General features: G+C 41.5%; 1 protein-coding gene across 12 annotated transcripts in view; it reads right to left on the bottom strand.

Moving 5' to 3' along the window:
- RNF38 (ring finger protein 38) overlaps window positions 1–27,014 on the bottom strand; it is a 154,222-nt gene that overhangs the window by 54,572 nt on the left and 72,636 nt on the right. The window contains exons 1-2 of one of the 12 annotated variants that reach the window (XM_010369946.2): window positions 10,771–10,900; window positions 179–328 (exon numbers count right to left, since the gene is read on the bottom strand). The exons of 2 other annotated variants lie outside the window; for them this stretch is intronic. Coding sequence is in view for 2 of the 10 variants with exons in the window: in XM_010369951.2 (XP_010368253.2) it covers window positions 179–328 (150 nt within the window). In the remaining 8 variants the exon portion in view is untranslated. Of the gene's footprint in view, window positions 1–178; window positions 329–9,877; window positions 9,898–10,262; window positions 10,637–10,770; window positions 10,927–27,014 lie in introns of those variants that run through there. 9 more of the 12 variants (XM_030919406.1, XM_030919403.1, XM_030919404.1 and 6 more) reach the window with 9 other exon arrangements.

Here is a 27,014-nt window from a genome sequence, read left to right as displayed (position 1 = left end):
ATTCGTCAGAAAGGCTGGCTGAAAAAATATTAAAGTCCTTTAAGAAGAATACTTATTTCCACATACAACAGAAAACAAGGAGACGATATTGCGCATTTTGTTTCAAGCCTTCCTAGAAACACCGTACGTAGAATGTGACTTTCAGCCCTATGTAGGGAAAGGGTAAATATATAAGAACCTGGAAGAAAGCTTTGAAGTGAGCATCCTCTTGAACGGTAGTGTTCTGATCACTTGGGAGGAGAGGGAACAGGCTCTGAAGTCTCACCCTTTCACAAATCACCTTGTTAGGATGGCCAGGTAGAGATGCTGAATTGGCCCCGGGAGATATCTGGGAAAAAGAGGAAGAAAAGGATAGTTCATGGCTAGCTGCACCAATGTGGAGAATCATGCCTATGAAGGATAGTCTGGATTTTCTAGGTATTTGATGATTCTGCTAGCGAAGACAGGAAAGAAATTAAAAATTAATTTTAAACATCAAAACACAAAGATGGCAAAGGTTGCCTCTGGCAATGGATCTCTCTTGCGAAAACCGTTGGAGGCAAAACAGCACAGCCCAAGAACACCACGTCCTTCCTGTTTCCCAAATACCTATTGGTAACTTTTTCTGTTGGTGTTAATTCTGAAATCCTAAAGGACAGACTTCATGCTAAGAAAACCCAAGGTAAAATTACGTATCTTAAGTACAGAAAGGTTAAGTGTTTGCCTGGACCAAGATTAATACTTTTTCTCATTCTGTTTTTTAGTTAACCTTCCAAAATAATCATGTAAAGGAAGATGATAGATTTAACAATATTTGTGGCAAATTTTCTATAGCAATCATATGTTTCACCGCGGAAATCTCAGCTCTATTTAACACAAACTTAATGACCTTCCTAAGGAATAAAGGACACAATCATAAGCACAAAAGTAAATGATTGCCACGTTTCAAATGCTTGATTTGGCCAATGCGGTGGTCACACCTGTAATCCCAGCACTTTGGTATGCCAAGGTGGGAGGATCGCCCCAGTATCTACAAAAATTAAAAAACAAAAATAAATGTTTGACTTGATCATGGGTTAATCCCCTTAAATTCATATGTAAATATACTTACTCTGTAACATTAAAAAACTCATGAACATAATGTGTTTCACTGTGCTCTGACAGTGAATTCTTCTTGGGGGGTTAAGGCTGGTGGTCCCTCTTGTCCCTACACTAAAAGTTATATACTTTAACACGGTCTTCTTTTTAGAGTTTCATTGCCTCATTCGTTCACTCAACCCTACATTTAAGCGTCTATTTGATGACAGGCACTAAACCAAAAACAATGGCATCGTTTCCTACTTTCAAAAAGTATATGCTATAAAAAAGAAACAGAAGTAAATCACTGCATGATTTAAGTATTATGGTAATGGTAGGCACTAGGTGCTATGAAGTAGCAGCTGCCAAGAGACAGCAGTGTAGCCAGGGAACTGCAAAACATTCAGCATGGCTAGACAGTAAGGAAGCAGCCAGAAACCGATCATAAAATGAAATGCTAATTATATTAATATCCCTGCTGTTAGTATATTAATATCCCTACCTTCCTTAGCTTTTTTATAGTATTTTGTTTCTGGTTTGCTATGGACCTGGTAAACACGTAACTGTGCCCACTGGTAAGAGTAAAAATACTTCCAAAGACTCACCTAGAAGTAAAAAACAAAGCACTTGAAAACAGGAACTTTAGAATTCATTAGTTTTCTGTACAGAATGTTCTGATCTCTATACTGCAAACATGAATGTGCTATCCTTTACCATTATGCAGAAGTATGCATTGCTGAATCAAGGCGTATTTACTGATTGATTCCTACAAGCCAAGAATTACATTAGGAAGAGTATAGAGACAGGCCAAATGCAGTGGCTCATACTTGTAATCTCAACCCTTTGGGAGGCCCCAGTGGGAGAAGAGCTTGAGTACAAGAGCTCAAAACTAGCCTGGGCAACGTAGAGAGAATCCCATCTCTACCAAAATAAATAAATAAATAAAAATTTTAAAAAGTTAAGTTAGCGTGGCATGGTGGCACACTCCTGTAGTCTTAGCTACTCAGGAGGCTAAGGCAGGAGGTTCACTTGAGCCCAGTAGTTGGAGATTACAGTGAGCTATGACTGCAATACTATACTCCAGCCTGGTCAACACGGTGAGACAGTTTCTAAAAATAAGTAAATATTTGTTAATCTAATAAGATATAAAGATAAAACATGGGCCCTACCCTGAAGAAGCTTATTCTAACAATTTTTGAAACCCAGATGCAAGCAGCCAACCATAATATATTTAAAAGCCATAAAACAGGGGAAAATTATGAGTAAGAGTTCTGAGTTAATGTGAAGGTAAGAGTTAAGATTTCATAGAAAAAGGAGTATTTCACATTCCTAACTCAATCTAAGGAGGGCTTCTGCCACTCTCTCAAAATGGTTTCTTTATGCATCCTCTTGAGCTTTTCATTTGCTCATTATGCATCCTTTGTAGGATGTTATCCTAAGGCCATCCTGCCTTCAACTATCATGCCCAAAGCAGTCTTACAAAATTGCTAGTACAAGTAGCTGGCTGGGAAAAGCCAAATCAAGGTCATGTTTCTTCTCCTTCAGTCCTTGTTCCTTTGAAATCTTAAGATCTTAGAGACAAATGAAAAACTGGCCAATCTGGTCCCTGTGGCCATAATTTTCAGGCACATCCCCACCTACTCACAATAGTTTCCTTTGATCAGAAGCTCCATTTGTCTTAAAAAGGATGGACCAATATAATGGAGAAAAGCTATATTCAAATATACTGGGAAAAAACTATATTCAAATACAATGGAGAAAAGCTATATTCAAAGTAAGTCTGGGACAAAACCATAGATGGCCTTGATTAAAACGAGGTACAATTTTATTTTACTACTAGGTAAAATAAAATCACACACACACATTTTGTGTGTGTGTGTGCGCGTGTATGTATGGGACAGGCAGTCCCATACACAGGCCGCCCAAGATTACCTCTGGTGTACATCTATACAACCCCCTTCCCCATGTGCACAGGCAGGGCTGTGAATGTGATGTATTTCATTCCCATGATTAGGTAAAATCATATGACAAACGTGGAGAGGTGTTCAGATGTAATGAAGATTCCAAGTCAGGTAAATTCAAGTTAAAGAGAGACATTATCCTGGGTGAGCCTGGGCCTGACTTAATCAGAGAAAGCAGAACTGAGTCCTTCCCAAGAGATTCTCTTGTCAATTCTTCAGACTAAGCTGCTGTAAGAAGGCATGCGAAGGGTACCATGTGGCAGGGGCTTGAGGGCAGGTTCTAGGAGCTGAAAGCAGTCACCAGTTGACTGCCAGCAAGAAAATGGGGGACCTCAGTCCTCTAATCACAAGAACCACACTCTACCAGTGAACTTGGAAGGAGACACGGATGAAATCACAGCTCTGGGCCGGGTACAGTGGCTCACGCCTGTAATCCCAGCACTTTGGGAGGCCGAGGCAGGCAGATCATGAGGTCAAGAGATAGAGACCATTCTGGCCAACATGATGAAACCTCGTCTCTACTCAAAATACAAAAATTAGCTGGGCGTGGTGGCACACACCGGTAATCCCAGCTACTTGGGAGGCTGAGGCAGAAGAACTCCTTGAATCCAGGAGGTGGAGGTTGCAGTAAGCCAAGATCGTGCCACTGCACTCCAGCCTGGTGACAGAGCAAGACTGTCGAAAGAAAAGAAAGAAAAAAGAAAAGAAAAGAAGGAAATCACAGCTCCTGCAAGGTAAGGCCCTGGACAGGGAGCCCAGCAGCTAACCCATACCAGGATTCCTGATTCATGGAAATTGTGAGGAAATGTTTGTGTTTTAAACAAATAAATGTGTGGTAATTTGTTACACAAAACAGAAAACAAAACGTATATGTATATAACTTGAATAAAAATTATTGTACCACAGTGAAAAAAAGTTGTTCTCCAGAATTTTGGCTACACTGATTTGATTACAGAGGATATAAAAATTAACACATTTTTATTTAAGCAGTATAACAGGTTTTAAAGCCTCAATCTGGTAACAGCTGGCTTCATGCCAGAAACTGAACTGGGCTCTTCCATCTTTATACACTGAACATCAGGTTTAACAGACTTGCTTAAAGTCACACACCTCAGAAATATCAAAACCATAATCTAAACTCAAGTCTATCAAATTCTAAGGTTCATACTCAACCCACTAAATCACCTTCTACTTTAAAGTAACATTCTTTATAATCTAGTTTGATTAGTAAATATCAACTATTCCACCAGGCCTATTTAAAACCATTTTTAGTACTTAAAAATAAACTTGTTTCCTGAAAACTGACATAATTTTTTCTTTAGGCTGGCATTACACATTTGTTAACTTCGGCTTTCTCTCAGATTGCAACCTGTATTTAAAAAGTCCTGCCAAGGAAACATCCTGAGACCAGATTAAGTCTGCAACTCCCAAAACTTATCATGTTTAATGTCTATTTCCGTATAATCATATGACTAACTCATTAAGCATAACTGAGAAAACCCTATTTCACAAGACTAAAGTTTATAGAAAACAGTTTAACCTTCTAAGCATCAACACTACTATTTTAGGACATCCTTTGTTTAATCTGGCCATTCTGTGTTTTGGTAACATAACCAACAACTTTACTTTTCTTGGAGACTGTAGGAATTATTAGTAATTACCGCACTAACATTAGCACTTAGGACAAGACACTGTCCCAAAACATTTAAAATTGCTTCTGACAACAGCATCCTTCTTCATTCATTTCCTTTTTTTTTTTCTCCAATAAAAGTGAGAGAGAGGATACAGATACATGACTTCTAAGCCAGTATGACATAAGGTACTTATACAAAATAAGGTGCTCACAAAGGACCACACAGCATTCTTCAGCATACCAACTGGTCGGTCAAAAGCACTAAAATCACATCTAATATAAACGATGAAAACAAAACATTAGATGAGAAGTCAGGTGCTTAGTGTCATCTCTAGCTACAAGTCTGGGTATCTGTAAAATGAAGTCAAATCCAGAACTCCAAATATTCTCACCACTTCCATGATGGCAACTGTTAATCTCTTGGAAGTAATTAGGTAGATTAATAGTTTAAAAAAACATGTTTGAATCTCTAATACTTAAACTGATAAATTATCAGGTTATATTCCAAAATATGAGAAAAGCCACATGCATCAATATGGTCACCACACCACAATAGTAGTGACAATTTAAAAGGTAACTAGAAGCAACCTAAATGTTTAACAAATATTTGCTAAGTAAAATTACGGTACACTTACTTCAACTATGCAGCCATTAAAAAGTAGCAACCAGAAACACTACTACTTGGGGGAGGGGAAAATTATTTAAATGCTATGATCGTAAGGTACGGTTAAATATAAACAGGACTTCATAAATTCAAGGAAAAAATTATCTTGGAATATTAGGAAGGGAAACAGAGAACTCCCTATAAAGATTAAAGAGTAGCCAAATCAATGAGGTGACTTGAGCATACCCTCAGGAGAACATGTATAAGCTCCATGTCCTGTTCAGCACAATGTCACTAACACCTGGAAGAGTACATGGCACATAGCAGGCATTCAACTATTTATTAAAAGAATAATCTTTCAAACTGTAAGCAAATGATATACAGCCTGCCTTTCTCATTTGTGTAACAAGTTTCTTAGAAATCTGGTTGGCGGCCGGGCGCGGTGGCTCAAGCCTGTAATCCCAGCACTCTGGGAGGCCGAGACGGGTGGATCACGAGGTCAGGAGATCAAGACCATCCTGGCTAACATGGTGAAACCCCGTCTCTACTAAAAATACAAAAAACTAGCCGGGCGACCTGGCGGGCACCTGTAGTCCCAGCTACTCGGGAGGCTGAGGCAGGAGAATGGCGTGAACCCGGGAGGCGGAGCTTGCAGTGAGCTGAGATCCGGCCACTGCACTCCAGCCTGGGCGACAGAGCGAGACTCTGTCTCAAAAAAAAAAAAAAAAAAAAAAGAAATGTGGTTGGCAATGAGACAAGCTAAAAGCTTTGATCAAGGAAGAGATCTGATGCACTTACCTGCAGATCACCATTAAATGAAGACAGTGGTTGCCCAGTAAGTCCACCCCATCCTGCTGAGGCAGAATAAATCATTGAGCTACTGATGCATGCTGTGCCCCTTGCTGGGATTTTCTGTTTCCCTGTTCTGAGAATAAACTAGACCGAAAAGTCACCTTTCCTTTGAGAAGAGTTCTATCACTGGGCCTAAAACAAAACTATTTCCTTGGCTTCTGTTTTCTGGGAACAGAGTTCTCTGAAAGGATTTTGATAGTGTGGAGCAGGGGTACTCAAAGGCCCAGGTGGCATTCTTCAAAGCTAGTCCAGGAGAGGACCCTGGAAGTAGGAATGGGGCTGTGCACCCTTGGAGTTATGCAAAAGGCAGGCCTGGATGGGCACAGGGATCTTTGTGGGATGACAGAAATGTTCAAAACGTAACAAAAATAATCTAATTGAATGGAGTGAATTTTATGGTATGTAAAACATAACTCAATAAAGCTCCTTTAAAAAAAAAAAAAAATCAAGGGCCTGGTTCTGGAAAACAGGTCCAAACACTGGATAGAACTGACCCTCTGAGATGTCATTACCCTTTGAGATCCAAGACAAAATTTCTAAGTCATTCATCTCTAAGCTTCAACAATTCTCATACACAAATGACATATGAAAAAGAATGAAAGGAATAAAAAAATCATTGTATCACTACGCAATAGTCACAATTTGCTTTTCATATATGTGTGTATATATGTGTGTGTATATATATACACACACACACATATATACACACATATATGAAAAAGAAAAATATATATATACACACATATATTTTTTTTTCTTTTTTTTTGGGGAGACGGAGCTTCGCTCTTGTTGCCCAGGGTGGAGTGAAGTGGCACAATCCTGACTCGCATGATTCTGACTCACTGCAACCTCCGCCTCCCAGGTTCAATCAATTCTCCTGCTTCGGCCTCCAGAGTAGTGGATTACAGGTGCTGGCCACCACACCCAACTAATTTTTTGTATTTTTAGTAAAGACAGGATTTCATCATGTTATCCAGGCTGGTTTCGAACTCCTGACCTCAGGTGATCCACTAACTTCAGCCTCCCAAAGTGCTGGGATTACAGGCGTGAGCCACCATGCCTGACCTAAAAAATAATTTTCAAAAGCTAATAGGTAGTATTAGGAGAAAACTAAGGACTGGTACTATGTGGGTGAGGATGTTCATTACTGCCCAGCACTGCTACAATCATTTCTAAAAAGAAATTATTGTTCCCATTCTTGAGTTTAGGCAAACAAACTGGATCCATCTCTTTCTGAGAGCACAGCAAAAATAGGGTCTGTGAAAACAGGCTAAGGCTCCCCTACTTCCTTTCCCTAGTCCACAATCCCATAAGGTGATAAAAAAGAAGGAAAAGGGAAAAGAAAACATACAACTAAAGAAATCCTCTTTCCATTACACACAGAATGCAGAAATAAAGGGTAGGAAAAATAAGAGTGAGATATTTTAAATAAACTTTCATTTCCTTCCCTTCCAAAATCTAGATTTGCCTACACAAAGATTTTTCTCCCCTCAAAAAAGTAAGTCTAAAATTGTTTTACTTAAGTTGGTTACCACAAAGAATTACACAGAAGTGAAAAATATCTAGACAACAAAAGTCCAAACCAATAAAAAATTTTATACACACACTCTTCCCTCTCCCTCTCTCCAAACACATGCACACGCACACACATATAATTACTTACACAATAACTGTGGGTTTTACAACAGTTCGAAAAAAGAGATATGACCGAGTTACGATTTCATTAAATAACAATCATAATTCAAATACGTATTGCTTGCCTGCCATATGCTGGATGCTGTGACTACAAAATGGGAAAATGAAACAGTCCTTACCCTTAAAGTGACTCAGTCTAGTAAGGGACAATTAATAACAGCAACTCCAAGAGGATAATAGGTAAGAGGTAAAAAGTTCAGATCCTTAAAAAAGGGAAAGATCTAAGGCAGGCAGGCTCCATGGCAAACACCTGTAGTCCTAGTTACTCAGGAGGCCAAGAAAGGAGGATCACCTGGGCCCAGAAGTGCGAGTCCACCCACAATGGACAACACAGCAAAACCTGTTTCTGGAAAAACTAAAATTAAAAAAAAATTTTTTTTTAAATGAAAAGATGGTAGAATTGGGAAAAGAGACTGTGTACATGACCCCTCTTCTTCATCTGTTTATTCTAAATTTCTCTCATTAATTTACTATATAGAGTTCAAGTATTAATGCTTTATCTCCTGTAGATAACGTCGTGTTAGGTAACGTTTGCTGATGAACTAGACAAGAACTATACTGTTCAAAATCCATGTTTACAATCTGTTCGTTCTTTCTAGAGAAAACGCTTAGTTAAATAGAGCAAAATGGAAGTGAAAACTGTCTGACATGTTTTCTTAGCAGGAAAACAAACACGAAACAAGTAAGTACATCCGGACGCAATGCAACGATCAAGACTAATTAAGAACTACCTTTCCAGCAAGATGAATTACAAAATGGTGGTGGCCTAAACCAAACTAGAGGTGGTACAGAGAAATAGGTGGAATAAACTAGAGGACATAATCTTGACCAATAATCTTTCCATATTGATCAAGTACCTAATCATTTCAGAAACTTTTATAAGAACTTCTCACCCACACTTTCCACTCACAGTCTCAAAAAAAGAAAGTGAGCACAAACAGAAACAGCCTAGGAATGTAACATGAATTAACGAAAAGCCTCATCCAATGCTATTGGCAGACAATAGATCTACACCCTACATTATGAGCTAACAGATTCAGTTATCTCTGACTATGCCACCTTGTTTACTCTTCATCAAAAATTAGGTTATTTTAGTAGAGAAAATTCTCAATACTGACCCAGGGTAATACCTGACAGTTTAACTATAAAAACAGGATGCGCATATAAAGCCCAACAAGTATGGAAATACGAACTACCTTCTAAAATCACAGACGAAGTCAGAGGTAGAAAACCCACAGATTATATATAAGTCCAACTTTTTTTATATTTTACAGATGAGAGCCTGAGGTGCACATGACCAGTCTGTCGCAGAACTTATTCCTATAGGATCTAAGGCCTTCAAATCTCTTAGAAATAAGTCTCACAGATATATTATAAAAACCAACTTAAAATTGAATGAACAATGCATGATTAGTACGTTTGCAAAAGGTGAAATATACCAGTACATGTCTAAACTCCAGAGAAAGGGGATACAATTCCCAGGTAAACTTCCAGTCAGAAATTTCATTTTTTTTATTCCAAGTGTGTCCCAGCTTCCCACACCTAATGACATCTATATGCATTTGGTTTCGTATTGTCACCTCTACAAAAGTTCTATTTCTTCCATTACACGGTGTTCCCTGAAGTTAGGAACAATTTTACTTTTATTCCAACTGTCCCTATAAAAGGGAACTTTTTTGAAAGCCTACATACAAGGGTTGCTTGCTATTGAAAGAAATTTATGGTAACTGTTCAAGTATAACAGCACTCGCAATCAAGGCTGAATAGGATACAGCAGACTTGCAACTCTAAGGTAACAACTGTATTATGAGCTTTGAATACATTTAAGTTTTCATATATTAAGTCCACCTCTTAAGAAAAAAGAAACGGCAAGTCATACAATGGTGGCGATAATTACATGTGTGTTTCTACTTTCGGTAGAAAAATTAGCACACCCAACTTTTACTGAATAATAGCATACATCATTTTTGCAACACAAAGAAAAATACTGTACCTTACAAGCCATACAGACATAAACAAAAACTTTATTTTTTTTGGACCTCAATAACCTGAAATACTCCCGTTTCAAAAACCAACCTCTCTCACGCTTCAGCCCTGAAAGAACTTTCATCCCCTGAGAACAAAACGCAGCCTGTCCAGAAACCCACGGAAGTAGAAGGACGCCAGAGAGGACCCTTTCGACCGGGTTCCGCGTTCTCCTGGGTGACATCATTTCACCTGCGTCTCGACAAAAAGGGAGGGAGCGAGGGAGCGAGGAAGCGAGACAGCGAGACCATCTGCCGGGCAGTGGGCCGGCGGCTCTCGGAGCTAAGACCGCGCCTCCTCGCCGCCGTGGGAACAAAGAGCGCCGGGCGGCCCGGCCAAACCTTAGCCCAAGACTCGGGTGCGGCCCCTCAGGCTCCCAACAGCCCGCGGCCCGTCCCGCCCTCGCGCTGCAGCCAACGGCTGCGGCGGCCAGTACCTGCGAGGGGAGGCTCCGCCCTGCAGGGCAGCTCCCGCGGCTCCTCGCTGGGCCGCCGCCTCCTATTGTGACTGCTCGCCCAGCCCGCGGCCAGCTCGCCAGATCCGCCGTCCGCGGGCCTCCTCACCCCCGGAACCCCGGCTCCAACTGAGGCACTGTCACTGCGCTTCCTTCTTCCCGGCACCATCACACGGGCCGCGCCAAGAAACGACGGCTGCACGCCCAGAAATGACAGAGTCGCCTAACGCCTCGGAGGCTCCATCCTCTCCGCCCCCGCGCCCCAAACGCCTAGGCCTCGGCCCCGTCCCGCAACACCGCACTAGGGGCCCGGCCCCGCCCCGCCGCACCCCGCTTCGGCGATCACAGACCCCGCTCGCTGCGCGCCGGCGCACTGGCCTCCGCTGCGCGCGCAGGCGACGCCCCTCGCCGCTAGGCCGCGAGACGCGCGGCCCTCCCACTTCTTGGGTACGGATCGTCCGTCCCACCCCGTCCCCTCGCCAGCACAAACCTAGAGAGCCCAGCGCGCCAGACCGCCGGAGCTCTCCTCCCCTTTCCCCTAGGCTCCGCACCGCGCGCCGAGCCCCCTTTGTTTCCACCCCACGGGGGAAAGGGGCGGGGCGGGGCGGGGCTGCGCGCGGTCCGGCGCACGACTCGGACTAGTTCCGGCAACAGAGCTGGGCGCGCAGCACCACTGCGCAGCCCCGCCCCAGCCCGCCCCCCGCCGCCCTGCGGACGGCAGGGCCCTGTTCCAATTCGTATAAATCTTCTCTTCGTAAATTGTTGCTACTGTTCTGTGCATCCTACCTACAAAACTCCGCAAACAGTAACTAACCTCACGTAGTTCTTACAGCATAAATGCATTCACGTGGCCCGAAAAGTAGGAATTTTTATTGCAGTACACAAAGGTGTCTCTCAGTGGAGCAAGCAAACAGGTTCGAACCCAACTTGTCCGAGGCTTCAAGTGTGACTGACAGTTGTTCAGACGTCGCTTGGGGAGGGGAAATAAGGACAAAGATTGAAGCCGGCTTGGCTCCTGTCCTGATAATCACGATACAAGAGAAAATAAAAATTTCCACAAAAACACAGTCCATACAAGGAAAAAATAGTAAAGTGGTATCAGAGTTAAGGAGAGAGGGCAGTCAAGAGGACAACATGGAAGGGGTGGGCTTTTTAAAGCAGATACAAATTAGATGTTTCCCACAAGGATGGTGATCATATTTTAGGGTGGTAGAGTAAAATTATTAAGGATCAGTCAACAGAAAACTCAGGTTCTGAGGTTCTAGTTCTTTTGGCATTACTTAAACCAGTCTCTCCCTCTCTGGGCCTCAGCTGTATCTAGTAGAAAATGGGGGAAATCAGACTAAATGTTGTTTCAGGACCTTCTGAACCTTGGACATTCTGTTTATGAAAACACTATATGGTAATTATTTGTGTACACCTGTCTCCCATTATCAGACTGAGCACCCAGACTCTTGGAACTGTGTAAACCCAAGGCCCAAGCCTAGTGCCAGAAACACAAGAGTAGGTGTTTAGCAACTGCTGAATCAAAGTTCCAGCAATAACATCACAGATTTTGGAATTCCAGGACAAAGAGAAGCTGGAAAGAGGTATTAGGCCCCTATGAACATATCCACCCCAAACCCATACTCGAATTATGTAACCCAGTTAACCAGCTGGCTCTCTCCTGAAGCAGCCAGTTTGGAGATGATCACATCTAAACTTGTTTTTTGTTTTTTTGTTGTTTTTTGTTTTCTTTTTTTTCATTTCAAGGTAAAGTGCCAACCATATCTTTAAGTGTATCCAATATATCCTATTTCTATCCTCTGTATCCCTCACAAATTGCCATCTACTGTGAATTCGCCTTGCATTACAGATCTTCCACTAGAATCTAAGCTAAAAAAAAAAAAAATTCCCTACATAACGCAGACCACCCTGAAGTAGCTTCCTCCAAGCTTGGATAGGACTATGTGAAGAGAGGGGAAAGTGGAGAAGAACATCACGAAAGGAAAGGGAAATTACATTCGGGAGCTGTCTACTTATAAGAGGCAGATTCCTCAAGTGCTGAACCCAGCAGCAAAAATCTATTACAGTCCTCCAACATTCCTCACCTATAAGTTTCAGCAAATCAAGCTTTCTGAAACCTCTCAAATGGTTACCATCTTCAACAATGCTGTCACAACCCTAGATTGGATAGTTTTAAATGTATACCACAATTTGTTCTTTTTTTTTTTTTTTTGAGACAGGGTGCTCTGTCGACCAGGCTGGAGTGCAATGGCTGGATCACATCTCACTGTGGTCTCAAACTCCTGGGCTCAGGCAATCCAGGCTAAATTTTTGATTTTCAGTAGAGACAGGTCTCACTATGTTGCCCAGGCTGGTCTCTAACTCCTGAGTTCAAGCAATCCTCCCATACTGGCCTCCCAAAATGCTGGGATTATAGGTGTGAACTATGATGCATAGCCTCTAATTTATTTATTAACCAGAAAATCATAAGCCATGCAAGTAAACACCCAAAGAGTAGGCAGGCTTTTAAGGTGGTGGGCCACCTTTGACAACCTAATGTGGCAGGGGTTAAAGTTATACCAGAGCAGTCACTTAACTACAGGCCAGCTAAAATTTTATTTGGTGTCTGTCCGCAAAGGTGGAAAGTCCCATTGTAGAACTAAGAAAACTTTCTGCAATGACAAAAATATTCTACATCTGCCCCATTGAAAAGGCTGCCACTAGCTAGTGACATGTGGCTACTGAGCACTTGAAATGTGGCTAGTCCAATTAATGAATTGTCCAGGATCAGTTTTAAAAGCCACACAGGGCTAAGGGACAGTACAGCATTTGTAAGAAAAGGTGCTTTTGGCAAGACCTTTTTGAGAATTCTGACTCTGAGGCTGCCCTTTAAAAAACTGGTTTTCTTGACAAAAGTGAAAATTGTGAGTGACAACTGTTATTCCAGAGGTACCCAAGTCATTTGAGTCCCTTCAATTTTAAAATAAAAATATATCAAAACACTGCTTACTGAACAGGAAAATGCTGAAGTTCCTTCAGATGGTTCTGGTAGCTATTCAATGAGATTGTTTACTCTGGTGTTCTGCCATTCTAATACATGGGAATAACAGCAGCCACTATTCAAAAACTGCATAGAATTTTAGAACCGATCACCCAGTGAACAAATTCAGCCCACTCTTCAATGCCAAATCTCACCCACTTTTCACCTTGTAAAGAATGTGACTCTGCAAATTCTCTTTTATACCATCATGTTTCTCTCTTTGCTGGATTATTTCTAACAGAACACACAAACACACCATTAATTTCTCCCATCTTTAAATCTTTATAGTTAATGGTTTCAGGTTTGTGCTTCTAGTTGCTATTATCCTGTTTAAGAAATATTTCCCTACACTTGGGTCATAAAGACATTTGCCTATATTATTTCCTTATAATTTTTATTATTTTCTCTTTTTCATTTAGATCTACACATCACCTGGAATTGATTGTTGGTGTTGGTGTGGTGGGAATCAAGTGCTCCCTTCCCCATACGGACACCTACTTGACACAGCATCATATACTGAAAAAGACTTGCCAACTGCTCTTTTGTTTAAAAAACTGGCCACATATGCATCAGTTTGTTTCTGGGTTCAGTAGTCTGTTGCACTGTTCTCTTTATCCCTGTGCTGATCCACACCATCGTCATTACTGCAGCTTTATAAGACTTCCTTTCATCTGTTATAGCAGGTTGTCCTTCAGAGTGTCTACGTTATCTCTGGCCTTTTGAATTTCCATAGGAATTTAGAATCAAATTATTTCAAAAGAAGGAAAGAAAAAAAGACAAGGAAAAAGATGAAATTGCTGGGATTTTCTTGGGGCTGCATTAGATCTAGAAATGAGTTAAGGAATATTGGAAGATTCAATATTGTAAAGATAGCAATCTATAAGCTATTTACTTGAGTCTTTAATTCTTTCAATAATGCTTCATAGTTTTCTGTCAAGGTCTTGCACATTTTAGTTCTTAGGTTTATTCTAGGTTTTCAGTATAATTCAATGATAAATTCTAATAGTTTATCTCAGTTCTTTTGAGTTTTCTATATGCACAATTCTATTTATATCCTTGTCTATATCCTTGTCTACTTGGCAGAAAATCCTGGCTGTTGTATTTCTTTCTTTCCAACATGTACTCATTTTCTTGTCTTAGTGCACTGGCAAGGACCTCTAGCACAGTGCTAACCAGACAGCTTTAGTTTATCCCAAACCTCAAATGAAAAACTGTCGATATTTAATATTTAAGTACGGTGTTTGTAGTTTTGTTTTGTTTTTTTTTTTTTTTAAAGACCCCCCTTTAGAAAATTAAAGGAATTCTCTATTTCTAATTTGTTAAAAATTTATACATGAGCCGGGTGCAGTGGCTCACACGTGCAATCCCAGCACTCTAGGAGGTCGAGGTAGGCAGATCACCTGATGTCAGGAGGCCAGCCTGGCCAACATGGTGAAGCCCCATCTGTACTAAAACTACAAAAAATTAGCCAGGCATGGTGGCACGTGCCTGTACTAGCTACTCGGAAGGCTGAGGCAGGAGAATTGCTTGAACCCAGGAGGCAGAGGTTGCAGTGAGCTGAAATCGTGCCTTTGCACTCCAGCCTAAGCAAGAGAGAGAGACTCTGTCTCTTCAAAAAAAAAAAAAAAAAAGAAAGAAAAAAAAAATTCGTAAATGGATGTTTGATTTTCTGAAAAACTTCTGTATCTACAAGTTAATCATATGATTTTTCTGTTAATATGTGAATTTGATTGGCTTGGGGGCGTTCAACCAAATTCACATTCCTAATCAGCCCATTTTAGGCTTACTGTATTGCTCTAAATGGTTGATTTGGTTTGTTTAGAATTTCTGCTTCTGTGTTTTGAGTGAGATTACCTGTAATTTTCCATTTTTGTAATGTCCCTGTCAAGTTTTGTTACAAAGACTTATGCTAGCTTCAGAAAATGAATCAGGGAGTACTGGCTTGCTTTCTATTCTCTAGAAATGTTTCTTTAAGACTGGTGTTATGCCTTCGTTAAATGTTTAGGAAAATTTGCTGGTTGGTTAACTGGACTTGGAGTTAAATTTCCTTAGATATCCTGTTTTTTCTTTGTTTCTAACTAAGGCAAAACAACTGTAATCTTAGAAGAGAGAGATATATATATATATATAATATATATGAATGAAAGCTCTCATTCTGAAATTCACTATCTGCTTCTAGAAAACCATTTCCCAATCTTGTGAATTTGAAGGGTACTGCTGCTACAAATAAGTTTTAAAACACATTACATAAACAATAATCATAAACAAATTTAAATACGTGCTAGTTAATAGTCTGTCAAATGGTAAATATACAGTTCATTTTTGTGACCAGTTTTGCATTTCTAGACATTAAGGAATATCTAAATAATGGTCATCTGAAGGATCTTTTTACAAAAAAGGTGACTGTGGGTTACAGGCTATCCTCCTTATCCCTCTACATACTTGTATCGTAATACCTTACAGCATTTATCAAATAGCTGTTTCCTCCTATTAAACTGTAAGCTCCTCAAGTCTCAGTTCTGCTTTGTTTGTATATCCCTGACACCAATGTTGGGGGGCAGAATGGATGACGGAAAATGCACAAAAATGGAAAGAGGACCATCTCCTATTTTAAGGCATTGAAAGGGAAGATTCAATAGCTACAGATAAAGAACCACTTGTCCAAATGCTGAAGAACCATTCACACGGAAGGAAATGTCAAAGGAGGTGCTGGGTAAAGAATGGCTTACCTGCTGGAAGTTCTGGACCTCTGCTAATGAGAAGACAGTTTCCCATTGGTTAACACCGTCAGTACCGTTCTGCCATCACATCCACATCCAAGTATCCTGACTATAATCTCACTCCAACCTCTATCTCTATTGCCGAGTTAGTGGCCTCTCCTGTGTGTTCTAAAACAGCATTAACTATTCTGCCTTCCAACTTTGTATTTACTTGACACTTCTGCCCATTAAATAGTAAACTTCTTGAAGCCAAGGACTAAGTCTCACCAAATCTGGCAAGGGGTTAGCACATGCCAAGTGCTTAATAAATACTTCAATTAATGATATGTAAATATTTCACAGCAGTGGTTGATTCTATGTTTCTCGCTAGGTAAATTCCCAAGGAGAAACGAAGCACAGGAACAATGGTAAGTGGGCAGTGAAAAGAGAGGAAAAGGGATGCAAATAAAATAAATTTCAAAATTTTCCCTGAAGCTAGCTTTGCTGTCATCCCTAAGTTTCCTTTCTTCCTCCAAAACCAGCTAAAAGGACTGAATAACATAAAGCTGCACTAGGCTGGGCGTGGTGGCTCACGCCTGTAATCCCAGCACTTTGGGAGGTTGAGGTGGGCAGATCACCTGAGCTCAGGAGTTCGAGAATAGCCTGGGCAACATGATGAAACCCCGTCTCTGCCAAAAATACAAAAAAAAAAAAAGATAAAGATAAAGATAAACTGAGGGAAAAGGCATATTGGCTGAACAGCATTTAGGCTACGCAGTATCTACACACATGCTACAACTTGATCTACTACTGCAAAACAATCAGCATAAGCAGTTTCACCCAGAAATGTTAACGCCTATCAAAGCAGAAAAAGTTAATCAGCAGCAGCTGCCGGCTTTAGCAACTAGAGACCAGAAGAGGGCAGCAAAGGCTCACCCAAATCCAAGTCCACTGAAAGCCTCCCATATTATATAGCCACTTACCCAGCTTTGGGGTGAAGAGTTAGTCAGATGGCTGTTCCCACAGTGCAGGTGAGAGATGACTTGGAATGAGCCATGGTAGCTGGGATGACAGAGGGAAAGCTCATGGTAGTGAAGGTGTGAAGGGGCTAAAGCAGGTGGACAGTGAAAAGGCATCAGCCAAGAAGGAGTTCAAATGAAGAAACCTAAGTGCCTAGGACAGCCAAGTCAGAAACAGAAAAAGAGAGACCCATACCAATCAGCAGCAGAGAGCCAAGGGCACAAATAAAGCATGCACTGCACATCACAGCACATTCAACCTCTAGAACAGGGGAAACAGGCAGGAGCTGACCCTGAGGCAGGAGGCCTCTATTATATGGCCTGCTGTAACCTAGCATCTTTGAAGCCATGTTCTTGCTCATTCCGTTCCGGAGAACAGACAGCACCTTGGGTTCGACTGTAGTTGCTCCAGCAGCTTCATCTCAGGGGCAATCATATTCTGGTACTACAGTTTTTACCAAATCCAATGGAGACCCAGAGCACAAAAAAAAGCCACGTACAGATCTAGGTTATTCTTTTCAACAAAGCCAATTCTTTCTTTGTAAGGGAGGAACCATCTCTATTTTTTTTTAATCCTGTATTACATTTAGGTTGTTCTCAGTGCTTCGCTATTACAAAGGTATTATTAATATTCATACATATAGTTTGGCACGCATTTGAAAATATATCCATAAAAGTACATTTCTAGGCTGGGCACGGTGGCTCAAGCCTGTAATCCCAGCACTTTGGGAGGCCGAGTCGGGCGGATCACGAGGTCAGGAGATCGAGACCATCCTGGTTAACCCAGTGAAACCCCGTCCCTACTAAAAAAAAAAAAAATACAAAAAACTAGCCAGGCGAGGTGGCGGGTGCCTGTAGTCCCAGCTGCTTGGGAGGCTGAGGCAGGAGAATGGCGTAAACCTGGGAGACAGAGCTTGCAGTGAGCTGAGATCCGGCCACTGCACTCCAGCCTAGGCGATGGAGCCAGACTCCATCTCAAAAAAAAAAAAAAAAAAAAAAAAAAAGTACATTTCTAGAAGTAAAATTGCTGGTTCAAACCGTATGTGATTTTTCTTAAAATTTCAAGATATATTGCTACACTGCCTCCTAAAAGGCAGCATCAATTTTTTGAAACCTGTCACCCAGGTTGGGGTGCAGTATCATGATCACAGCTCACTGCAGCTTTGAACTCCTAGGGCTCAAGTGATCCTCCCACCTCAGTTCTGAGTAGCTGGGGCTACAGGCATATACCACCACAACAGATTAATACTTGTGTTTTTTTTTTGTTTTTTTTGTTTTTTTTTTTGTAGAGACAGGGTTTCGCCACGTTGCCAAGGCTGGCAATTTTTATTCAAAGCAAAGCTAACTGATCACAGTTTGGAGTTGACCCTGGAGGGGAATCAGCAGTTTTCAGGGTACTCCCTGAGGAAAGATAGGCTGGTCCTATGGACAGCAGTAAGCCAAGCCTCAGAGAAGAGAGAAGCCCTGAGGCAGAACTTGGACCAGTATATTTTGAGTGAAGCCATATTTCATATACAGTTTTAAGTTCTCTTTGTTCTAATGTCCTTCTGTTAAATCCTTTATTAAATATTAATAGCGTAGGAACCAGGCCCAAACTATAGTCTTATTAAATACTAGAGCCTAGGAGCTAGGCCCAAACTTAAGCCAAAGTGACACCAGTGAGAACACCTTAGGGAAGCCAGTGACCAATGGGCCATGGGTCAAAGGACTGGCTGGAAGGACAAGTAGCTTACCTAGGAAGTCCCAGAAATACCTAGAGAGGAAAGTCAGACAAACTATTCAACTGAAGTTAAGAAGAGCAAGGGCTCATATCATTAAGAATTGGGCATTAATGGAAAATGTGATCCCAAAAGTCAGTGAAATGAGGACTTAAATGGGTTATACTTACAAAAGTGCTTCAAGAAAATAAATGATGTTATGCACATGGCTGGGCGTGGTGGTTCACCCCTGTAATCCCAGCACTTTGGGAAGCGGAGGGAAGCGGATCACTTGAGGTCAGTAGTTCGAGGCCAGCCTGGCCAACATGGCAAAACCCTGTCTCTACTAAAAATACAAAAAGTAGCCGGGTATGGTGGTGAATGCTGGTAAGCCCAGCTGCTTCGGAGGCTGTTGAGAGAGAAGAGAGAAGGAGAGAAGGAGAGAAGGAGGGAAGGAGGGAAGGAGGGAAGGAGGGAAGGAGGGAAGGAGGGAAGGAGGGAAGGAGGGAAGGAAGGAAGGAAGGAAGGAAGGAAGGAAGGAAGGAAGGAAGGAAGGAAGGAAGGAAGGAAGGAAGGAAGGAAGGAAGGAGGGCGGGCAGGCGGGCAGGCAACAGAAGCGCAGACAACTAGCTACTTTACTTTTGGGAAGGACAATGAGAAGTCGCTGAAAAATGGGAATCAGAGTCTTAAGAAGTCTGAGATGCAAGAAACATTCGAATGTTGCAGACGAGACTGCCTGAACGTCTTACTATTTCCATTATGTTCAATGAGGAACACTTTCCTCCAGGGAATTCTGGTGGAGCTCAATTACCTGTACAGTCAACAACTTGCTCTAGATGACACACACCCTGCTATAGACGTCTAACATTTTGCATTTATGAAATGTGACCAGCTCACTAAAACTGCCAGTGTTTCCACTGATGATAGTTTTAGGATCCTGCCTAACACGATGGGTTTTGCACAGACGTGTGTATGATACACGGTACACCTCCACAAACCCTATATCCTCCTGCCCATGCCACATTGTGTAGGCCTTCCAGACTTTAAGGAAAAGAAGGAAATATATGGGCAGATTCCTAATTTGTACTACAAAACAAATCATAACATTAAATAAATCCCTTAAGGCAGTACAACTCTTCGTAGAGTAAATATAAAATTTAAGCTTCCATAGGAAGCTTATTTCTTCCCCTGGCTTGCTTGTTCCTGTTGCAATAGTGTCTTGTAAATAACACAAAATAGACTTAAGAGATGATGACATTTTAGCCGGGCGTGGTGGCTCAAGCCTGTAATCCCAGCACTTTGGGAGGCCGAGACGGGCGGATCACGAGGTCAGGAGATCGAGACCATCCTGGCTAACACGGTGAAACCCCGTCTCTACTAAAAATACAAAAACTAGCCGGGCGAAGTGGCGGGCGCCTGTAGTCCCAGCTACTCGGGAGGCTGAGGCAGGAGAATGGCGTAAACCCGGGAGGCGGAGCTTGCAGTGAGCTGAGATCCGGACACTGCACTCCAGCCTGGGCGACAGAGCGAGACTCCGTCTCAAAAAAAAAAAAAAAGAAAAAAAAGAGATGATGACATTTTAAAGACCAACAAAATAATCTCCAATAACAACCACCTCAAAATACCTATCATTACATGGTATCTGTAATCAGATATTTCACAACAAAGGAAAGTGAGAATCTACTGAAAACACAGTGGGCCACATAATCATATACTAAATAAATTCCAGGTAGATAAGAAAGGATAATGTAAAATTAATAAAACTTTTAGAAAATACGGGTAAATAACTGAATGGAGACAAATTTCCTAAACCTAAAGGCAATGAAACCCTACGAAAGAACATACCAATAGATTTGTTCCTCAAATTATTTTATTTATTCATTTTTTTTAAGACGGAGTCTCGCTCTGTCACCCAGGCTGGAGTGCAATGGCATGATCTCGGCCATTGCAACCTCTGCCTCCTGGGTTCAAGCAATTCTCCTGCCTCAGCCTCCTGTGCAGCTGGGATTACAGGTGCCCACCACCACACCTGGCTAACTTTTGTACTATGAGAAGCCATGCCACTAGGAACAAAGGGAAAGCTATGAAACCTGCTGGCAGATCTACAACATGGAAATGGCTGGCAAGATCAACTTCATGATGCAAAAGAATAAGGCAGAACTGTCCTGTGGTTAAGACATCCAGTATGAAAACACCCAACCAGTTTTTGTCTCTATCTCTTTTCTTTCAACAACCCTATTTTCTATTACTATTCTCTACAATAAATCAATCACGTTACCAAGAAGGCCTCCACATATAGAAACAATCCTATTAGGCGGCAGTGGACCCTCTCTTTTATTAAGTGAAGGAAGAAATGGAGTCTGAAATTAGTCTAGGAGTAGAATGGTGTTTCCCAGGGGATAGAGGAGGAGGCAATGAGGAGTTACTGTTTAATGGGTAGAGTTTCAGTTTAGGAAGATGAAAAAGTTCTGGAGATGGAGAGTGGTGGTGGCTGCACAAAAAGGTAAATGTACTGTATGTACTTAATGCTACTGAACTGTACACTTAAATGGTTAAGATGGTACATTTTATGTTATGTGTACTTTATTACAGTAAAAAAAAAAAAGTAACTTATGTAATAGGTAAAAATACATGTAAAATCTTGTCTAATAAGGGGTTAATATCCAGAATCTGTAACTCCCAGAACTGAAGAGCAAAACAAAACAAAACAAAAAAAAACCTGATTAAAAAATGGCAAAGGGAAGTATAAATCAAAACCACCATCTCACACTCACTAGAATAGTTACTATAAAATAAAAAATAAATAAATAAATAAAAACCAGAAAATAACAAGTGTTGGCGAGGATTTGGAGAAACTGGAATCTCTGTTGCTGGGAATATAAAATGGTACAGCTGCTATGAAAAACAGTATGGCAGTTCCTTACAAAATAAAAAACTGAATTACCATATGATCTAGCAATTCCACTTCTGGGTATATACCAAAAAGAACTGAAAGCAGGGTCTTTGAAGAGATACTTGTCCACCCATGTTCATAGCAACATTATTCACAATAGCCAAAAGGTGGAAGCAACCCCAAGTATTTATCAATGGATGATAAACAAAAGGTGATGTATATTACAATGACATTTTTTTTTCTTGAGATGGTATCTTGCACCATCACCCAGGCTGGAGTGCAGTGGCACAATCTTGGATCACTACAACCTCTGCCTCCCAGGTTCAAGTGATCCTCCTGCCTCAGCCTCCTAAGTAGCTGGGACTACAGGCACCTGCCACCACACCAGACTAACTTTTCTATTTTTTTTTAGTAGAGACAGGGTTTCACCATGTTGGCCAAGCCGGTCTCAAACTCCTGACTTCAAGTGAACCACCACCTCGGCCTCCCAAAGTGCTGGGATTATAGGCATGAACCACCACGTTCAGCCTTACAAAAGAATATTCTTCAGCCTTATAAAGAAAGGAAATTGTGGCATATGCTACAACATGGATAAACCTTGAGGACCTGCTAACTGAAATAAGCCAGTTACAAAAAGACAAATAATGTATGATTCTATTTGTATGAGGTACATACAGCAGCCAAATTCAGAGACACAGAAAGTAGAAAGGTGGTCTTTTAAAAACATGTCATATTATGCCACTCCTTTGCATAAAACCCTCCAGTGGCTTCTCGAAAAAGCAGAACAAAATCTAGACCACTTTTCTGGCTTACAAAGAACTACATGGGCTGGCCCATGCTCACCTCCCCAACCTCATCTCCTATCATTCCCACTCCGCATCCACCGTGCTTGCAAATATCTACCTTTTGTTTCCCTCGTCTTTCCGGCTTTAGGGATTTTGCACTAGCTGTATTATTTCCCTGAAATGTTCTTTCCATGACCCTGATTTTCACCTGAATTGTTAGTTGAAGGCCATCTTCAGCACCTAATAGAGAGCAGCTAACTACCCAATTATTTGCACAATATAAATCTTGAAATGATCATGTGATATGGTTTGGATATTTGTCCCCTACAAATCTCATGTTGTATTGTAATCCCCAATGTTGGAGATGGGACTTTGTGGGAGATATCTGAATCTTGCGGGTGGATCCCTAATGAATGGCTTAGCACCATCCGCTTGGTGAAGAGCGAGTTCTCGCTTTGGTACTCCATGAAAGATCTGGTTGTTTAGAAGAGCATGGCACTGGCTGGGTTCAGTGGCTCATGCCTGTAATCCCAGCACTTTGGGAGGCCAAGGTGGGTGAATCACCTGAAGTAAGGAGTTTGAGACCAGCCTGACCAATATGGTGAAACCCCATCTCTGTTAAAAATACAAAAATTAGGGTCAGGTGGGTGGCTCACACCTGTAATCTCAGCACTTTGGGAGGCCAAGGCAGGTGGATCACCTGAGGTCAGGAGTTTGAGACCAGCCTGACCAACATGGTGAAACCCCATCTCTACTAAAAACACCAAATTAGCTGGGCGTGGTGGCACATGCCTATAGTCCCAGCTATTAGGGAGGCTGAGGCAGGAGAATCGCTTGAACCCAGGAGGCAGAGGTTGCAGTGAGCCAAGATCAAGCCATTGCACTCTAGCCTGGACAACAAGAGTGAAAGTCCATCGCAAAAAAAAAAAAAAAAAAAAAAAAAGAAAAGCTGGGCATGGTGGCAGGTGCCTGTAATCCCAGCTATTACGCAGGCTGAGGCAGGAGACTCACTTGAACCTGGGGGACGAAGGTTGCAGTGAGCCGAGAACGCGCCATTGCACTCCAGCCTGGGCAACAGGGCAAGACTCCATCTCAATTAAAAAAAAAAAAAAAAAAAAAAGCATGGCATCTTCCCACAACTCTCTCTTTCCCTCTTCCTGAGGCCTCACCAGAAACTGATGCAGCACCATGCTTTGTGTAAAGTCTGCAGAACTGCAAGCCAATTAAACTTTTCTTTATAAATTTCCCCACCTCAGGTATTTCTTTATAGCAACACAAGAACAGACTAACATAATCATGCTCAGTGAGAGAAGTCAGACACAAAAGGCTACATTTTGAGATCCTATTTTATGAAATGTACAGAATAGGCAAATTCACATACAGAAATATCAGGAGGCAAGAAATGTGAAGCATGGGATATGTTTCTGTTTGTGTCACCTATGATTTCTTTCAGCAGTGTTTTCTAGTTTTCCTTGTAGAGGTCTTTCAGCTCTTAGGTCTACTCCTAATTTTTTTTTTTTGCAGCTATTGTAAAAGCAGTTGAGTTCTTGATTTGATTCTCACTTGGTCACTGTTGGTGTATAGTTCAAGTCCCTTGTTTCTTTGTTGACTTTCTGTCTTGATGACCTGTCTAGTGCTATCAGTGGAGTACTGAAGTCCCCCACTATTATTGTGCTGCTCTTTATCTCATTTCACAGGTCTAGTAGCAATTGTTTTGTAAATTTGGGAGCTCCAGTGTTAAATGTAAATATATTTAGGATTATGATATTTTCCTGTTGGACTAATCCTTTTATCATTATATAATGTCCCTCCTTGTCTTTGTTAACTGTTGTTGCTTTAAAGTCTGTTTTGTCTGATATAAGGATAGCTACTTCTGTTCACTTTTCATGTCCATTTGCATGGAATATCTTTTTTCACTCCTTTACCTTAAGTTTATATGAGTCCTTATGTGTTAGGTGAGTCTCTTGAAGACAGCAGATACTTGGTGAATTCTTACCCATTCTGCCACTCTGTATTCTCTGCGGGGCATTTAGGCCATTTACGTTCAACGTTAGTATTGAGATGTGAGCTACTAATCTATTCATCATTTTCGCTGTTGCTTTAATATCCTGTTATTTTTTTCCTTGTGTTATTGTTTTATAGGCCCTGTGAGATTTATGCTTTAAGGAGGTTCTATTTTGGTGTACTTTTAAGTTTTGTTTCAAGATTTAGAACTCCTGCCAGGCATGGTGGCTCGCCCCTGAAATCCCAGCACTTTGGGAGGCCAAGGTGGGTGGATCACCTGAGATTGGGAGTTCAAGACCAGCCTGACCAACATGGAGAAACCCTGTCTCTACTAAAAATACAAAAAATTAGCTGGGCATGGTGGCGCATGCCTGTAATCCCAGATACTTGGGAGGCTGAGGCAGGAGAATCACTAGAACCTAGGAGGTGGAGGTTGCAGTGAGCCAGGATTGTGCCATTGCACTCCAGCCTGGGCAACAAGAGCGAAACTCTGTCTCAAAAAAAAAAAAAAAAAAAAAAAGATTTAGAACTCCTTTTAGCAGTTCTTGTAGTGCTGGCTTGGTGGTGTCAAATTCTCTCAGCATTTGTTTGTCTGAATAAGACTTTACCTTTCCTTCATTTATGAAGCTTAGTTTCACTGGATACAAAATTCGTGGCTGATAATTGTTTTGTTTAAGGAGGCTAAACATAGGACCCCAATCCCTTCCATCTTGCAGGGTTTCTGCTGAAAAAATGTGCTGTTAATCTGACAGGTTTTCCTTTATAGGTTATCTGATGCTTTTCCCTAATCATTCTTAAGATTCTTTTCTTCATCTTTATTTTAGTTAGCCTGATGACTGTGTGCCTAGGTAATAAATCTTTTTGCAATGAATTTCTCAGGAATTATTTGAACTTCTCGTATTTGGATGTATAGATCTCTAGCAAGGCCAGGGAAGTTTTCCTCAATCGTTCCCTCAAATAAGTTTTCCAAACTTTTAGATTTCCCTTCTTCCTCAGCAACACCAATTATTCTTAGGCTTGATCCTTTAACATAACCTCAAACTTCTTGGAGGCTTTATTCAGTTTATTCATTTTTGTCACACTGGGTTAATTAAAAAGGCCTATCTTTGACCCCTCAAGTTCTTTCTTCTACTTGTTCAATTCTATTGACATTTTCCAGTGTATTTTGCATTTCTCTAAGCGTGTCTTTCATTTACTTAAGTTGTGATTGTATTTTATTGATTCTATTTCTCTAGAGATTTTTTGGTCCATACCTTTTTTTCTTTTTTTTTTTTTTTCTTTTATGTCAGAGGAAATATCTGGGGGTAAATGGCTGTTGTTCAGATTCTTTTGTCCCATGGGGTGATCCCTTGACATGGTGCTCTCCTCCTTCCCCTAGGGATGAGGTTCCTGAGAGCCAGACTACAGTGATTGTTACTGCTCTTCTGCATCTAGCCATCTAGTGGAGCTACCGGGGTCCACACTGGTAATGGGGAGTGTCAATAAGAGTCCTGTAATGTGATCAGTATCCAGGTCTCTCAGTTTTACCATTAGTATCTGCTCTGGTGGAGGTAGCAGGGGAATGAAGTGGACTCTGTGAGGGTCCTTGGTAGTTTTGTTTAGTGCAGGGACTGGTTTTCTCAAACGCTGGTTGTGCTGGCAATGGAGCTGTAACGTGGACAGACTCAGAACCTCTGGTTAGCTAGGATGTTACAGGCAGTGGAATTTGCTATTATTTTCTCCTTTCTTGGTGCAGAGTTGTTCTTTTATGAGTTGCTGTAATGGCTTCAGTTGGTTGGTCTCCAGCCAGAAGGTAGCGCTTTCAATACAACATCGACTGCCTGCTAGTTTGGGGGAATACAAGTTTGCCCTAAGGTCACCTGGGTAAGTATTCTGATTTCTCAGGTGATGGGCGGTGCCACAGAGCTCCCAAGATATTATGTGTTTTGTTTTAGGCTATCAGGGCGGATAAAGACCATCAGGTAAGCTACAGGTTAGGTCTATCTGAGACTCTCCTTGGGCGGGGCTTGCTGTGGCCACGTGGGTGGGGGGGGTGTCATTCTTAGGCCAGTAAAATTGTGTTCCCTGGGGGATTATGGTTGACTCTGCTGCTTCAAACAGATCACCAGGGAGTTGGGGGGAAGCTGGCAGTGACAGGTCTCACCAAACTCCTGCACAACCAGCAAGGCCGGTCTCACTCCCATCATGGCCCAACACCACCCTTATATCCAGGCAGCCTTAGAGCAAGGCTGAGATCTTGCCCCAGGCTACAAAAGCCTCTGCTGAGAAAGCAGGAAAGGATTTCAGGTCTCGCCCCTCCCTGCCTGCCCCAACTTCTGTGCCAGTATCTCACTTTCGGTTTGCCCACTCCCAAATATTGCCCAGGAAAATTTGCACTCAGTCAAAATTATTACAAAGTTAGGCTGCAAATTTTCTCTCCATGGTCCTTCCCCAATTCTAATGGCAGTCTTCCCCAAGGACCCCTGGTAAGATAAAAGTCAGATATGGCTTCCCTGGGGAATAGAAGTGTCTACAGGGCTCTTTCTTGCTGCTGCCTCAATTTTTTTTTTTTTTTTTTTTTTTTTTTTTAAGACACAGTCACACTCTGTGGCCCAGGCTGGAGTGCAGTGGCA

This window comes from Rhinopithecus roxellana, chromosome 16 (genome assembly GCF_007565055.1).
Source record: "Rhinopithecus roxellana isolate Shanxi Qingling chromosome 16, ASM756505v1, whole genome shotgun sequence".
NCBI lineage: Eukaryota > Metazoa > Chordata > Mammalia > Primates > Cercopithecidae > Rhinopithecus > Rhinopithecus roxellana.
Note: the sequence above shows the minus strand (reverse complement) of the source record. Positions and strands in the feature narration are given on the sequence as shown.